We start from the raw sequence: 16,409 nt of genomic DNA on the forward strand, positions 1-16,409 counted from the left end.
CATAAGGAATAACATGGAGGACATTAGGAGAAGGAAAGGAAAAGTGAAGGGGGAGAAGTCAGAGGGGGAGATAAACCGTGCAAGACTGTGGACTCTGAGAAACAAACAGGATTTTAGAGGGGAGGGTTGTAGAGGGATGGGTGAGCCTGGTGGTGGGTATTAAGGAGGGCACGGATTGCATGGAGCACTGGGTGTTATTCATAAACAATGAATCTTGGAACACTGCATCAAAAATTATGATGTATTTTAAGGTGACTAACATAACACAATAAAAATTAAAACAAAATATAAAAACAAAAACAAACAAACAAACAAACAAACAGTATTTTCTCAACCTAAGACCAGACTTTCTCAAAGCTACTACAACCCAGCAGACCGCTTCTCTTATTTTCTGGGAGGGGATTATATGTTTAAAGATATTACATCTTGGGCGCCTGGGTGGCTCAGTGTGTTAAAGCCTCTGCCTTCAGCTCGGGTCATGATCCCAGGGTCCTGGGATCAAGCCCCACATCGGGCCCTCTGCTCAGTGGGGAGCCTGCTTCCCCTTCTCTCTCTGCCTGCCTCTCTGCCTACGTGTGATCTCTGTCTGTCAAATAAATAAATAAAATCTTAACAAAAAAAAAAAAAAAGATATTGCATCTCCTCCCTACTCCCCAAATGTTGTGGCCATTGAGGACAAATTTACAAGTGCAAAATGTCCTTGTTAGGAAAAAAGAAGTAAAATGTCTCCTTAGATGTAAATATCCCTAAAGTTCTGTGGTGATTTCGCTAGACTTTGCTTTTGCTCATAGCCTTTTTTTTTTAAACATAATTTTTGCCTATTTTTACCTAAAATTATATAGTTTTATTTTAAATGTATTCTCTCTAAAGTTGCAATTAGTTATAATTAATTGCAGAAAATGTGGAAAATACAGAACACTATCACATTAAAAAAAAAAAAAAAGAATTTCACAGAGAGTATCTCTTATTATTCTACCACCAAGAGATACTCTCTGTGAAATTCTGGTGTGTATTTCTTACCATCTATTTCCAGGTATATTTTTCCCCTTAAACCACAGAGTGCCAGAGGAATATTCAGAGGTTGTTCTCAGATAGAAAGAGGCACTTCCTGAGGGGTATTGTTATGACTTAGGTGATTATTTTTTAATTTTTTTAAAACATTTTCTTTTAGATTTTATTTATTTATTTGATAGAGAGCACAAGTAGGCAGAGAGGCAGGCAGAGAAAGAGGAGGAAGCAGTCCTCCCTGCGGAGCAGAGAGCCGGATGCAGGGTTTGATCCCAGGACCCTGGGATCATGACCAGAGCCAAAGGCAGAGGCTTTAACCCACTGAGCCACCCAGGCACCCCATGACTTAGGTGATTCTATTTGGAGTTTTAAAAGGTAGAAAAGTCATTATTTAAGTCCTATGGAAATGAAAATAGTGATTATATTGTTCTTTGTTGTTTTTGTCTTGTTTACTGGGTCTCTGGGTACATATTCCAGATCCTTAGCTATTGTAAGTGCTGACCAACCAACACTGGTCATTGGTTACTGTTTTTGATAATCCTAGAACAAGATTCCATTGAAAGAACATTTCATTTGAACTCATTGAGTGAGTTCATGTTTATACACTAAGATATAAATTGTTTCATTCATAGGGAAGTAGAATAAAACAGAAACTATGAGGTTAGGACTGGTGGGACCAAGATGTAAGTCTGAGCTGTGAATCCACGTTTAACTACACAAGGTCCTACTAGAAATGGCTGCATTGATTATGGAAAGAACTGCCATTACTCTTAGTCCATGATTCCTAAACTCTTTTAACCTTAATTATGATTCATGTCTTGGTCTTCAGATAGATGTTTTTTATTTAAACAAAAACAAGACTTTTCTCAGAAGACTTTCAGGACATTTGTATATTTGAGAATCATTTTTTCCCCTCGCCTTTATAAATCGAGCACAGTTTGATTATAAAATTTCTGTTGCACAAACTTTCTTTTTCCTGAAAATTCTGTTTGTGATGTTCTATTATTTATTGATTCTTATGTTGTTCCACAGTAGACATTAGATCACAACCTGTGTTTTTCACGCCTTTGAGAAGCTTTTTCTTTGTAAATGTGTATGAATTTTTCTAGTAGTTTAAATTTTCTTTATTCCTGCAATTTGGAGAATGTACTTGCATACAAATCTCTTTTAATTACTTTCTCCTAATACACAATAAGCCACAACACTCAAAGATTCCTATCTTTTTTTCAGCTCAGGAAATTATTATTCAGTAGTGTATGTTTTCTCTATTTCTGATTATTCTGGTTTCCACTTCAGTAATGTATATGGTTTCTTTGATGGATATTTATTTTTTGTCCTCTTTACTTTATAATCTTTCATAATTTTCATCTTTAGATACTTCTGTATTCCAGGAACACTATGCTAAATACCAGTCATTTGATACTCTGCACTGTCTCTTACACTCCTACTAAGTGTGAAGTACATTTTAATTCTGTCATTATATTTTAGGTTTCCTTGTATTTCTTCCTTTTAAAAAATGTCTCATTTCAATTTTTATTTATCTTACAAATATTATTATAGTTTAAAATCTTATTTTGTTTTCTCCCTGTACTGCTTTTGGCTTCTATTTTAAAGAGTTTAGCTTGCTGTAGTGCAGTGGAATGCCAGTACTATTCTAAAATTTTCTTCTGGGCCTACTAGAATATTTTTGACTTAAACTCTTTTACTAGAATTACAGACTGTATTAATTTCTCAGGGCTGCTCTAACAATTTACTCTACACACTTGGTAGATTAAAACAACACAAGTGCATTCTCTTACAGATCTAGAGGCCCAAAACCTGAAATCAGGTCACTTTCACTGGACTAAGTGGAGATGTTCCCCAGACTGATATATTTTTTTTTTTTTTTAAGACTCTAGGGAAGAAAGTTTCTATGCCTTTTCAGATTCTGAAAGCTATTTGCATACCTTAGCTCACAACCTGTTTCCCAAATCACTTCAGTCTCTAACTTCTGTCATCACATTTCCTTCTCCTCTTCTGTAGGCAAGTGAGGACCCTTGTAAGTACACATAAGGGCCATCAAGATATCCCAGATAATCTTCCCCCCTCTTTCTTTATTTTCTTTTTCTTTTTTTCCCCTTGCTTCTTCCTTCCTTTCTTCCTTCCCTCCTTCCTTTTTCTTTCTTTCTTTCTTTCTTTCTTTCTTTCTTTCTTTCTTTCTTTCTTTCTTTCTTTCTCTCTCTCTCTCTTTCTTTCTTTCTCTCTCTCTTTCTTTCTTTTCTTTCCTTCCTTCCCTTCCTTCCTTCTGGGAGAAAGTGTGCACGCAAGTCGGGGCAGGGGATGGAGGTTGAGGTGGGACAGAGGGAGAAGAAGAAAGAATCCTAAGTGGGCTCCACACCCAGAGTGGAGTGCAATGTGGGGCTCAATCTCATGACCCCGAGATCATGACATGAGCTGAAGTCAAGAGTCTTTGATGCTTAACTGAACCACCGAAGCACCCCCGAGGATTCTTAATTTAATTATATTTACAAAATCCTTCTTGCCATATAGGCTAACATTTATAGGTTTCAGGCATTGGGAGGGATATGAGTATCTTTGGGGCCATCGTTTAATCTTCCACTGGGACATTTCCCCTTATATCTCTGTCACTTGGGCTTCATTCATATGAGAATGATCTGGGTTTACACAACTGCTTAATTAGCTGTCTAAACTTGGGCAAGTGACTTAATTTGCTTTCTCCTCTGTTAAACTAGGGTTATTGTGCAGATTAGGTCAGGTAATTCATGTAAAGTATTTAGCAGTCTTGGTCCTCTATAAATGTTAACTACCATTGCCGTGATCAATGTAGGCCCCAGTATGTTTAGTCTGCCCTGAATGAAGAGAAATAGCTCAGTGCACAGTGAGTGATTACAACAGAGAGAACAAACAGATTTTTCTCTACTCTGCTCCATGTTCACTTGGATGTGTCAGTTGTCTTCTCTAGTTCTATAGTTGATGAGTAGGTATCAATGTCCACTTTTCTGCCTAATTCTGAGTCACCTGAAGATGTCCATTTGGAACAGTCTGGCTCTCCCGAGGTGGGGCCTTTCTTCTTCCACACCTTCATTCTTTATTATTTTCAGCTGTTCAGTGCATGAAAACTACAATCCCCATTATGCATTGCTATCAAGTCCTTTCAGGCCCACCCTCTGTGCAGAGCTCTTCCTTTACAATAGGACTTTGTCGGATCCTGGTGCTACCTCAGCGTCAGGATTGCTCCCTCTCCTAGGTGTTTCCTGAGAGCTGGGGTGTCCAAGTGGATCCTGGTTGGTGAGGAAATGGAAGGAGAAGTGTTCTCCAAAAGCAACACTCACACAGAGAGAAAAGGGTTTTTCCTTTTTTATTTATCTTTTTCTTGAGTGATATTAAGCCTTTTTCCAACATCTTTCAAATGGGTTAGGAATTTTCTCATTATATAAAGGTCACTAATTTCTTTCCGCAATTCACTTCTGTCATCTTAATTAAAGTAAAATTTTTTTCTCATCTGCAAATTGGTAAATGGTTAGATTTAATTTTTTGTGACCTTGAGATTTTTTTTTTCTTTTTCTTTATTGTTATAGTGTTTTAGCAAGACTAAAAATGGGCTGCTTCACAGCCAAAAGTCACAAAGATGTATTGAACCAGAAATTATTCTTTTTAAACATTTTTAAAATCCACTTGTAGCATGAATGTATTTGCCAAACTTTTCCAAATACTTAGCAATTCAGAAACATATGATGCAGTGATGCCACTATTCTATATGATATTATATCCTAAAAAGAATGAAGTTCTCCTATATTTTTCTGACTCACTTTAAGTTTATCCTGCTTCTTAGTATTTGCTCTATATCTATAAACAACTGATCTCATCAGAAGCCAAGAAAGGATTATAGGTATGTCTTCCTTGCTGTCTTTCAGCACACACTTAAAGTGTTAATTAGAATCTACTACAGAAAGAGTTTACCCATATTTCTTAGATGTTTTATAATACAACATTTGGGAACCATAAATATTAACTGGTATTCAGTAGATACACGTTAAGCTAGTCTGTTGAGTCTTTATTTTTATTGAATCCTGTGGAAGCAGCTCCTTTAAGCAAATGAAAGAAAGTAAATAGTTTAAGCAATTTGAGAATACATATTGTTCATTTTTGGCTATAAATTAACAATATGATTGATTTAAATGGACATTTCTGTCATTGATTCTAAAATTTGAACTGATATAACAGATGGAATTCAGCTGCCCAAGCAAGCTTCTGGGATTTGATTATTCAAGTGATTAAGATGCTATTTGTCAACTCTAGTTTACCACCCCTTTTAATTATATAGATAATCAAACTAAGAACTGCTAATTCTGTCTCCTAACTATTAATTGTTTGTAATTACCCACAGATTAAAACTGCATGTGCAATTAACTCAAAGAATTAATTGATACAAGGGAATTGATAAAAGGGAAACAGAACAAGCTTGGCATAAAAAAAGGCTCTAGGGACACAACACCACTTGAACCCACTAGTGTCATGGGCTCTGTCATGTCCTTTTAAAGATAATTCGCACTTTCTTTGGACTTCACCTCTTTTGGAGGCAGCTGCCTAGACTATTTCTTATGAACTATTTCTCTTATTACATTACATATTATTATTATAAACTATATCTTATTTCTTCTTTCATGGTTGACTGAAACAGTGTATTTGAAAAGTTTGGACCTCTACTGTCTCTGGTCTTTTGCTGATATTCAGGTGACTTGGACAAATGTATCCATTTGCAGCCCAAAAGAAATGTTTGTCACTGCAAAGATTACAGAAGTGGTAAATGTTTTAGCTAGCTAGGGATTTTTCCCTTCCTTCTTGCCTCTTTCTTTCTTTTTTCTTTCTCTTGGCAATATCATTGGAGTTTAGGATCTTATCAGTTTTCTGTGAGTCATTTGAGTAATTTTAGTTTCTAAAATAATTATGCTTATTAGATTTTAGAGCTTTCTCTCACCTGTGCAAATAATTGGCTCATTGTTAACTATATAAATTTAAATAAAAATGGGAAATAAAATAGGAATCCACCCCGAACTGAAATGTATTTAAAAACTATTACCATTATAAACATCAAGATGATGCTAGAAAGTGAGGGAAGATAATCTGGTGGAAAATATTTTGTGCTGAAAAAAATAGAAATTTAAAAACCTGTTTTAAAGTTTTTCCCATTCCTTCAGATATTTATATCAGTTACATTGTATGGGGATTTTCACTCTTAACAGTTTTGCTGATTGGCCTTTCAATCATGCCAAAGAAGTCCAGGAGTATATATTAAACTTACGCTTGGGACACAGCATTATACTCAGTTTTACAGGAAATACAAAGCAAGTAAAAGACTTTGAAGTTTAAAAAGGAAAATAAGATATTCAGGAGACAACAAAATAACTTGAACTAAATATATAATATTATTTGCAGAGAGTCTAAGTAAGTATTGAGGAAATGCAAAGGCAGGAGGACATCAGTATGAATAGTTATTTAACAAAATTTTTAGGTTCCAAGTCAGCTCTGGTCCAGTTACTGATTCCTTGCTAATCTGACGGAAACTTTTTGGTTTCTTTCCAAATTTTGATATTACATTTTCTCCAGGTTTGTTTAATATCAGAATATTTTCTTCTATCCTACCGGCTATTAAACTGGGATTACCAGAAAGATTTCTTATTTTTCTACCTATCACTATACTCTTGCTCACTCCCACCCCAGCATTCAGAATCTCTGTCTGCTGTGGCAATATCTGTAAAGATATCTGTAAAGATTGTTGGCTCCATGGGGTCTTGTGAACATTTAGTCTGATGTATGACTGTGGTCTTCAAACTATCATTTTATAACTTTTGACTGACTGTGGAATAAGCTGGAATCTGTTGCATGTCACCTTCTGTGCCTGGCTTCTGAGGAGGAGTCATTAGCATACATCAAATTATGAATGATTACCTTGAGGATTTTAGTGGAGGGTTTACTGCTTCTTGAAGTGGAAAAGTTATAGCTATATTTTCTAGTGTGATGCCTATATACTGGAGAAAATAATGCGCAACCTTCTCAACTGCATGAGTCTGTTTTGTGAGTAAACCATATAAAATATCCGAAATGCCCTGGACTGTCTTGGAAAAAATAATTTGTATAGCATTTAGTTTCATTTTGGGTTTGGGCTGTTCAGTGATCAGGAAGGCTCCCTTTGCCTGTGAGATCTCACCTCCGGAGGCTAATTCTTGTTCACTGGTGTTTACCTTAATTGCATTGCTGATGAACCAGAAGCACAGAGCAATTCCAACCAAGATATTGTCTTTATTATAGAAGGATTTATAAATTTAAAAAGGAGATTGGGAAGAGACGCCCAATTATCTAAAATGTGAGAATACTTATTGTAGAAGTTCATTACGGGAAGTAGGTGGGCCAGAGATAATGCTAGTGAGTTGAGAAATGCTTCAAATTCCTCAGAAAGCTTCATAAGAAGTGTGAGGGCTTAGACATCTCTAATAACCCTATGCTATCCTTTTATATCCCTCTGGGTTTATAAAAGTCCAGAAGTTAGAAAATTGGACAGCCACATGCAGAAAAATGAAACTGAAATATTTCCTTACACCACACACAAAAATAGACTCAAAATGGATGAAGGTCCTCAATGTGAGAAAGAAATCCATCAAAATCCTTGAGAACACAGAAAGCAACCTCTTCAACCTCAGCGGCAGCAACTTCTTCCTAGAAATATAGCCAAAGGCAAGGGAAGCAAGGGCAAAAATGAACTATTGGAACTTCATCAAGATCAAAAGCTTTTGCACAGCAAAGAAAAACAGTTAACAAAACCAAAAGACAACTGACAGAATGGGAGAAGATATTTGCAAATGACATATCAGATAAAGGGCTAGTATCCAAAATCTATAAAGAACTTATCAAACTCAACACCCAAAGAACAAATAATCCAATCAAGAAATGGACAGAGGACATGTACAGACATTTCTGCAAAGAAGACATCCAGATGGCCAACAGACACATGAAAAAGTGTTCCACATCACTTGGCATCAGGGAAGTACAAATCAAAACCACAATGATATACCACTCCACACCAGTCAGAATGGCTAAAATTAACAAGTCAGGAAATGACAGATGCTGGCTAGGATGCAGAGGAAGGAGAACCCTCCTACACTGTTGGTGGGAATGCGATCTTGTGCAGCCACTCTGGAAAACAGTAGGGAGGTTCCTCAAAAAGTTGAAAATGGAGCTACCCTATTATCCAGCAATTGCACTACTGGGTATTTACCCTAAAGATACAAACGTAGTGATACGAAGGGGCACGTGCACCCGAATGTTTTTAGCAGCAATGTCCACAATAGCCAAACTATGGAAAGAACCTAGATGTCCATCAACAGATGAATGGATAATAGAGGTGTGGTATATATACAATGGAATACTATGCAGCCATCAAAAGAAATGAAATCTTGCCATTTTTGATGATGTGGATGGAACTAGAGGGTATTACGCTGAGCAAAATAAATCAATCAGAGAAAGACAATTATCATATGATATCCCTGATATAAGGAAGTTGAGAGGCAATCTGGGTGGGTTGGGGGTTGGAAAGGAATAAATGAAACAAGATGAGATCGGGAGGGAGACAAACCATAAGTGACTCTTAATCTCACAAAACAAACTGAGGGTTGTTGGGGGGAGAGGGGTAGGGAGAAGGAGGGTGGGGTTATGGACTTTGGGGAGGGTATGTGCTATGGTGAGTGCTGTGAAGTATGTAAACCTAGAAATTCACAGACCTGTACTCCAGGGGCTAAAAATACATTATATCTTAATAAAAAATAAAAAATTTTAAAAAATTAAAAATTTTTAAAAAAGGTCCCCTGTTAAAGTATAATGTGTATGGCCTTTCCTTTACTAGCCTCTTTCCAGATACTAATACTTTCAGATCCTTTATAATCTTTCCATTATTGGCATTTACTTCTGCTAAAGAATTTTATTTATTCATAATGAGTTGTGACTAAAACATATGATTTATTATGTTTCTTCTTCTAGAGACTTTATCTTTTTGATAGAGGAGAAAGATTATTTTTGATTGAAATGGGAGAAATTTTATACATAAAAATTAGAATGGAGTAGGATGTGTGCATGGTATTAATTAGGATGTCTCTGAGATAACATTACATTTTTTATTCTTTTATTTTCCTGCTCTGCCTCCCTATAGGACACTTACATTACAATCCTGTAAATAAATTGAAGCAATGAAAGCTTACTACTTTTGAGTTTTCTCTAAATTTATATGAAATTAACCAGCCCATAGATGACTCTATTAAATTAAAAGTTTCAGGAAAGAATATATGTATATAAATAAGTATTAGAAAATTGGAAATGTGAAAACAGTTTGATTCATTCTGGATGGCAAGATTGAACCAAATTTTTACTTCTTTTAAGTGATTAATGTTTCTGAGAAATAATCTAAAATTTCCTCATCTTTTAAAAAAAAAAAATTTCTCTGTGGAAATCCCATGTAACAACTGGGACGAGACTGGAGATATATGAGGATTATGTTGGCTGACCTTTGCTCTTTCAACCTATTTTCTTAAGCACTTTTAATAATTTCACTTACTTTGCAATTTCAGTATGTGTGCCTTCATCATAATTCTGAATTTTCTTTTAAAATACTGATGTAATGAGGAGAGGAGCTTCCCTTTGATTTTTGTAAGTGCTACTCACAAATATGATTTTGCTTTAAGCCTCCTCTAAAGAAAGAAGTCAATGTTCTTGAAGAGAAGAGAGTCAAAAGAATGAGCCTATTAGTTTTCTGATGGGCACACTGTTTGCAATAACAACATGAGAGCTTCACCGTATAAGGAAGCCAATTAACTGAGGCCTCTCTGTGCAGTAGGATGGCTTCTCCTTCTCCGTGATTATATGACTTGATGCGATTTTAATACAGAATAGCGGGGCCATAAAGATGATTCGCTTTCCTTTAACACTAAGCAGTATGATCAGTGTATACTTTTCTTGGATAGATATTGTTTTAACCTACCTTGATATTTCTAACAGACAAAACATTCTCCGATTGGAAAGGAATCATGCCAACAAAGTCTTCCCGTTTGACTCCTCCCCCAAGCTGGCCTAGTTTGAATGGGTCATCATCAGTGTTTCGGGATTACTGTCCTGTAAGTATTTGTGAAACTGGGCATAGAGTTGAATTACCATTTTTTTTTTTTCTGGCAGGTTACTGGGTTAATTTTGATATATGAGATTTTCCTACGGACCTATTTCAGTCCTAAAATGATTCTCCACTGAAATTCATCTTTTTTTCTGAAGAAGTGCTTTTCATTTGGTTGTCATGTCTTGGGTTAATCTTGCACCATACAGACCATTGTAACTTATAAAACTCTTAAATATGTGTATTAAATTTTATTTGAAGAGTACTAACAGCCAAAGTGATCATCACAATGGTTTGCTCAAAATGTGATAGTAACTATTTTTGTAATAGTACCTAGACTGTCAAGTAAATAAAATGGAGGCCAATGGCGCATGAAGACATCTTTTAGGAGTGCATGATAATTAGAGGACTAAAAAAATCTAAGGATAACCTTTCACACATTGATGGTTTTCTGAATGAGGGCTCTCTAAACTGAAACGTGGTTCTCTGGGACTTGGAAGTGGAATCTGGGATTTAGTATTCATCAGGGCAAGTAGAGGAAACTCATGTGCCTATATATATAAAAATATAAAAGGTTGAGATTTTATATTTTTTCCTATAAACCAAAACTTTTGAATCATGTCAAATTTAACTTATGTTGCTAAATTTGTGAGTGAATTTACTAAAGCTAAACACTGTTTTAGACAAGGACATTATATGAATATCATTAAGGAAAATAATACAATATCTTTAACAAAAGCAATACCGATGGAAGGCTGTTTCTATTCTTTCCCAATAAAGGTAAAAAAAAAAAAAAAATGAACTGCTTCTAAACCTTTCAGCTCTGCCCTGTTTTATACTAACACTGTAAAGACTGCTCTTAGCTGTGTAACAAACTACATTTAAATGAATTTCTTTAGAAAATATATCTAGCAAGAGTACATTTGATTGTGGAGAGATCTGAACGTAAAATTGGGAGTATTTATTCATTGCTGAGTAGGAAATTAGGAACATATGAGGCTATTAACTATGGTTTTGACATAAAAGATGATGCTTCGTGTATGTGCACTTGTCTAAACAGTTTGAAGTGGACTGGAGTGGATACTGGGTGGGCATTAATAGGCCTTTTGCATCAGTCCAGTTAGAGGCTTGTATCTTATCCTTGCAAACCAACTATATGGGGGGCGGTGTGAATGGGTAAGAGGGAGTAAGAGTCAAACCTTCAGATTTCTTTCCTGAAGCTTATTGCATTATCAGTTCCTCCACTGAAAGTCTAAATGGCTTTTTTATTTTTAAAATTATTTTTTACTAAGAATTGCTCTTTTGTTTATCCTTTAAAATAATCACCTTTATCCTTTAAAATAATCATCAAGTTCTAAGTAATCTTTTTACCCCAATTTTTTATTGTGGTAGAATGTACATACATAAAATTTTAACCATTTTTGGGGTGCCTGGGTGTCTCAGTTGGTTAAAGCCTATGACTTCGGCTCAGGTCATGATCCCAGGGTCCTAGAATCGAGCCCTGCATCGGGCTCTCTGCTCGGCAGGGAGCCTGCTTCTTCCTCTCTCTCTGCCTGCCTCTCTGCCTTCTTGTGATCTCTCTCTGTCAAATAAATAAATAAAATCTTTAAAAAATTTTTTTAACCATTTTTAAGTGTATCATTTGGTGGCATTGAGTATATTCCCACTGCTTTGTGACCATCACTGCCATTCATCTCCAGAACTTTTTCAACTTTCTGAACTAAAACTCTCCTCCCATCAAATACTAATTCCCTGTTCTTCCCTCCCCTCATTTCCTGGCAACAAACATTCTACTTATTGTCTCTTGTCTTTTGATGTGTCCGTTTGTGACTGGCTTATCTCACATAGCATAATGTCTTTAAGGATAATTCACATGGTAGCATGTGTCATAGTTTCCTTCTTTTTAAAAAAGATTGAGTAATATTCTGTTGTATTTATATACAGGTTTCCCTGCATCTAAAAGTAGAGCATGCCTATGAAACTTTTTTTGTAAGCTGAAATTACATAAGTTGAAGAAATAATTACCATTGATTTATATGTAAAATTTTTGAGTGTTCCCAGATTCAAAAAAAATAACTTCTTCTAGGCTTTTCTGATATTTTAAGACACATCTTGCCAATAGATGAACAACATACTTGAAGATAAAGCGCAGATGCTCACAGACACAGTTCAAAGCTATGGCGGCTTGATGCTGAGATGCTTGCTGAGTGTAGTTCCCAGGGGAGCTTGGCAAGGCCACTCTCACTGCTTGGGTCTTTTTGCCTTTATAATGGCTGAAAAACGAATGAATGCTGAGTGCTATTTTCACTTTTCATCTTTTTTCATAAAAGCAAAAATCCTCTTTGGATTACTTTGGGTTAGCAAAAAGAGGTACTGATGTAGATATTTCTTACAAGGGAAGTGGCAGAATGCAAACTTTCAAAAAGCAGGGAATACTTGTATCATATTTTGTTTACCCATTCGTTTGTTGGTGGACACTTGAATTGCTTCTATCTTTTTGGAAATTTTGAATAATGCTACTATAAATATGGGTATACAAGTATTGTTTGATTTCCTGCTTTCACTTCTCTTTTGGTATTTATCCAGAAGTGGAATTGCTGGACCATATTGTATTCCTATGTTTAATATTTTAAGGAGTTATCCATATTGTTTTCCACAATGGCTGTACCATTTTGTATTCCCAATATTGATGCACAAGTATTCCTATGTCTCCATATTTTCATCAGCACCTATTATATTATACACTTTCTTGATAGCAGCCATACTAATGGGTGTGAAGTGATATGTAGTCTTGATCTGAAGTTTATTCAGTCAGTCCAAAAAACAATTAGGAAATTGAGAGTGTCAAAGCCTGCCTTGGTAAAAGAGGAGCGGAGAGAGGGCATAGAAAACCCTGTCTTTAATTTTGTAGGAGGAGAGAAAAATTTTGTACATTCTGCTTTCAAAACACTCTCTATAGCATAGCTACTCTTCTCAAAAATTTAATTCACTCAAATAAGAAAGTTACTGGGGATATACTGTCTTTTGGCTAAAGAAACACCATCCCTTTTAAGCCTGGAAGTTTCGTTTTTCTTTTTAAAGTATTTTGAATTCTTACATGTTTTCAGTTCTAATTAAATAATAATTTAATAATGTTATATGTCTTTAGTTTTAATATTTCATTTCTGCAACTGCGGTCTTATTATATTAGAATTATGTTAGATTTATAGGTACTTTAAGCAATAGCATATGGCTCCCTGAAACATCTTTAAATGAAGTTAAAGAAACTGCATCTTGAAGAAAAGGTTACTAATGCTACTTTTTAAGATCTCTGAAGTACTGAGATATTTATAGCCTTAATTGTCTTGGAAGATAATATTTATTCAAAATGAGTGAACACCTGAAAATGTAATGCCTGTGTAACGTAAAAATTTAATATTGTGTAGCAATAATATGGAAAAGACCACCATCTCCATCTTTCTTGCCACAGTTTCATTTTATAATTATTCTTTAGAAGGTTTGCTAACTTGGGGGGCTTGGGTGGCTCACTCCGTTAAATGTCTGACTATTGATTTCAGCTCAGATCATAATCTCATGAGTCCTGGGATCAGGACTCCGTCGGCTTCTGGCTTGGCAGGGAATCTGCTTGGGATTTTCTTTCTCTGCGCTGCCACCCCTGCCATCACTATCCTGCATGTGCACACACATGAGCTCTCTCTCCTCTCAAATAAATAAATTCCTTAAAAAGACAAAAAAAAAAAAACAAAACGTTTGCTAACTTTATAGTAATATGAAGCAATCTTGAAACCTACAAGCTGGAGGACTGTAGTTGTGGAAAATAGCCTTGGTATTTATCAAAATTCTGAGAAGGAAAAATTAATGTATTTATCAGTAGTGCTCTTAAAAATAGCTAGGATAAAAACAAATATTGACAGAAATTTGTGTAAGTGAAATAACTTTTATTCACTAGTTGTTAGTAAGGCAACCCTCTCCTCAGCAAGTGGTTATTAATTATGTTGCAGTACTCTCCCTGAAGGGACATATGCCATTTGCTGATACCCTAGAATGAGGATGAAGTGACAAGTGAGGGAATGCCAAGAGTGTGCCCATGCATCCATCTGGTGATGGTAATAGGGCTCAGGGTAGTAGAATAGAGAGGAAAGAGCAGTTGTGGTTGTCTGAGGTAGGAGAGCAGGGTGCATTTCGGGAATTGAAAGAAATTCACTGTGGCAAAAGCACAGTGTTTAGTGCTAAGAAATGAAAATGAAAAGGTAAGCAGGTCCCTATTATCATCAAGTGCCTTGTTGGAAGACTGTCAGTCACTTTATCTTCCTAACCCTGATTACAAAATTTTGCCTAACCTTGACACTTGGAAGTAAGGGATACAAGCAAATAGAATTCAGTTAAATAATTAGTTGCATTATAAACTGTTTTGTGTTTCAGAGAATAAACTGTGAGTCAGTCCTTTGGGCATTTGGTGTCATTCCCCTCCATGCTGCCCACCTCCTCTTCTCTAGGGGAACACATCCTCCATAAGAGAGAAGAAAACAACTTGCTGGTCATATTTTTTTTAACATACTTATAGTTTCATCTCATAAACAAAAATTTCATTAGTTTTATAGAAACATTTTTTAGAAATGAAAAAAAATTCACATATAACATTCTTCACAAAATCTTTATTTTGTTTCTTTCATTTTTATATTTTATTAAGTTTAAAATTTCAATTTCAATATAGTTAACATACAGTATTATATTAGTTTCAGGTGTACAATATGGTGATTCAGCAATTTTCCACATCATTACTCAGTGCTCATGATAAGTGTACTAATTCCCATCACCTATTTCACCTATCTTTCCCCAGGTCTCCTTGATATAATTTTTAAAGGTTTTATTTATTTATTTGACAGAGATCACAAGTAGGCAGAAAGGCAGACAGAGGGGGAGGGGGAAGAAGGCCCCCTGCTGAGCAGAGAGCCCAATGCGGGGGCCCGATCCCAGGACCCTGGGATTATGACCTGAGCTGAAGACAGAGACCTAACCCACTGAGCCACCCAGTCACTCCTTGATATTCTTTATTTTATTTAATTTTTAAATTTTTAAATTTTAAATTTTTTAATAAACATATAATGTATTTTTATCCCCAGGGGTACAGGTCTGTGAATCACCAGGTTTACACATTTCACAGCACTCATCATAGCACATACCCTCCCCAATGTCCATAACCCCACCACCCTCGCCCCTCCCCCCTCCCCCCAGCATACCTCAGTCTGTTTTTTGAGATTGAGTCTTTTATGGTTTGTCTCCCTCCCAATCTCATATTCTTTAATTTTTTCTTTTTCTACTCCCCAAATCCCCCACATTGCATCTCCACTTCCTCATATCAGGGAGATCATATGATAATTGTCTTTCTCTGATTGACTTATTTCGCTAAGCATAATACCCTCTAGTTCCATCCGTGCTGTCGCAAATGGCAAGATTTCATTTCTTTTGATGGCTGCAATATATATATATGTGTGTGTGTGTGTGTGTGTATGTATATCTCACATCTTCTTTATCCATTCATCTGTTGATGGACATCTAGGTTCTTTCCATAGTTTGGCTGTTGTGGACATTGCTGCTATAAACATTTGGGTGCACGTGCCCCTTTGGAGCACCACATTTGTATCTTCAGGATATATTTCCAGTAGTGCAATTTCTTGGCCATAGGGTAGCTCTATTTTCAGTTTTTTGAGAAACCTCTACACTGTTTTCCAGAGTGGTTGCACTGGCTTGCATTCCCACCAACAGTGTAGGAGGCTTCCCTTCTCTCCACATCCTCGCCAGCATCTGTCATTTCTTGACTTGTTAATTTTAGCTATTCTGACTGGTGTGAGGTGTGATCTCATTGTGGTTTTGATTTGTATTTCCCTGATGCCAAGTGGAGCATTTTTTCATGTGTCTGTTGGCCATCTGGATGTCTTCTTTGCAGAAATGTCTGTTCATGTCCTCTGTCCATTTCTTGATTGGTTTATTTGTTTTTTGGGTGTTGAATTTGATAAGCTCTTTATAGATTTTGGATACTAGCCCTTTATCTGATATGTCATTTGCAAATATCTTTTCCCATTCTGTCTGTTGTCTTTTGGTTTTGTTGACTATTTTCTTTGCTGTGCAAAAGCTTTTGATCATGATGAAATCCCAATAGTTCATTTTGCCCTTGCTTCTGTTGCCTTTGGCGATGTTCCTAGGAAGAAGTTGCTGTGGTTGAGGTCAAAGAGGTCAAAGAGTTGCTGCC

General features: G+C 36.0%; 1 protein-coding gene across 1 annotated transcript in view; it reads left to right on the top strand.

Annotated features, from left to right (window-relative positions):
• The window catches only part of IQCM (IQ motif containing M), a 430,351-nt gene that overhangs the window by 142,881 nt on the left and 271,061 nt on the right, over positions 1–16,409 (top strand). The window contains exons 7-8 of the mRNA XM_059165439.1: positions 10,051–10,166; positions 11,220–11,335. Of these exons, the coding sequence (XP_059021422.1) occupies positions 10,051–10,166; positions 11,220–11,335 (232 nt within the window). The remainder of the gene's footprint in view (positions 1–10,050; positions 10,167–11,219; positions 11,336–16,409) is intronic.

The sequence above is a fragment of the Mustela lutreola genome, chromosome 1, assembly GCF_030435805.1.
Source record: "Mustela lutreola isolate mMusLut2 chromosome 1, mMusLut2.pri, whole genome shotgun sequence".
NCBI classification, from domain to species: domain Eukaryota; kingdom Metazoa; phylum Chordata; class Mammalia; order Carnivora; family Mustelidae; genus Mustela; species Mustela lutreola.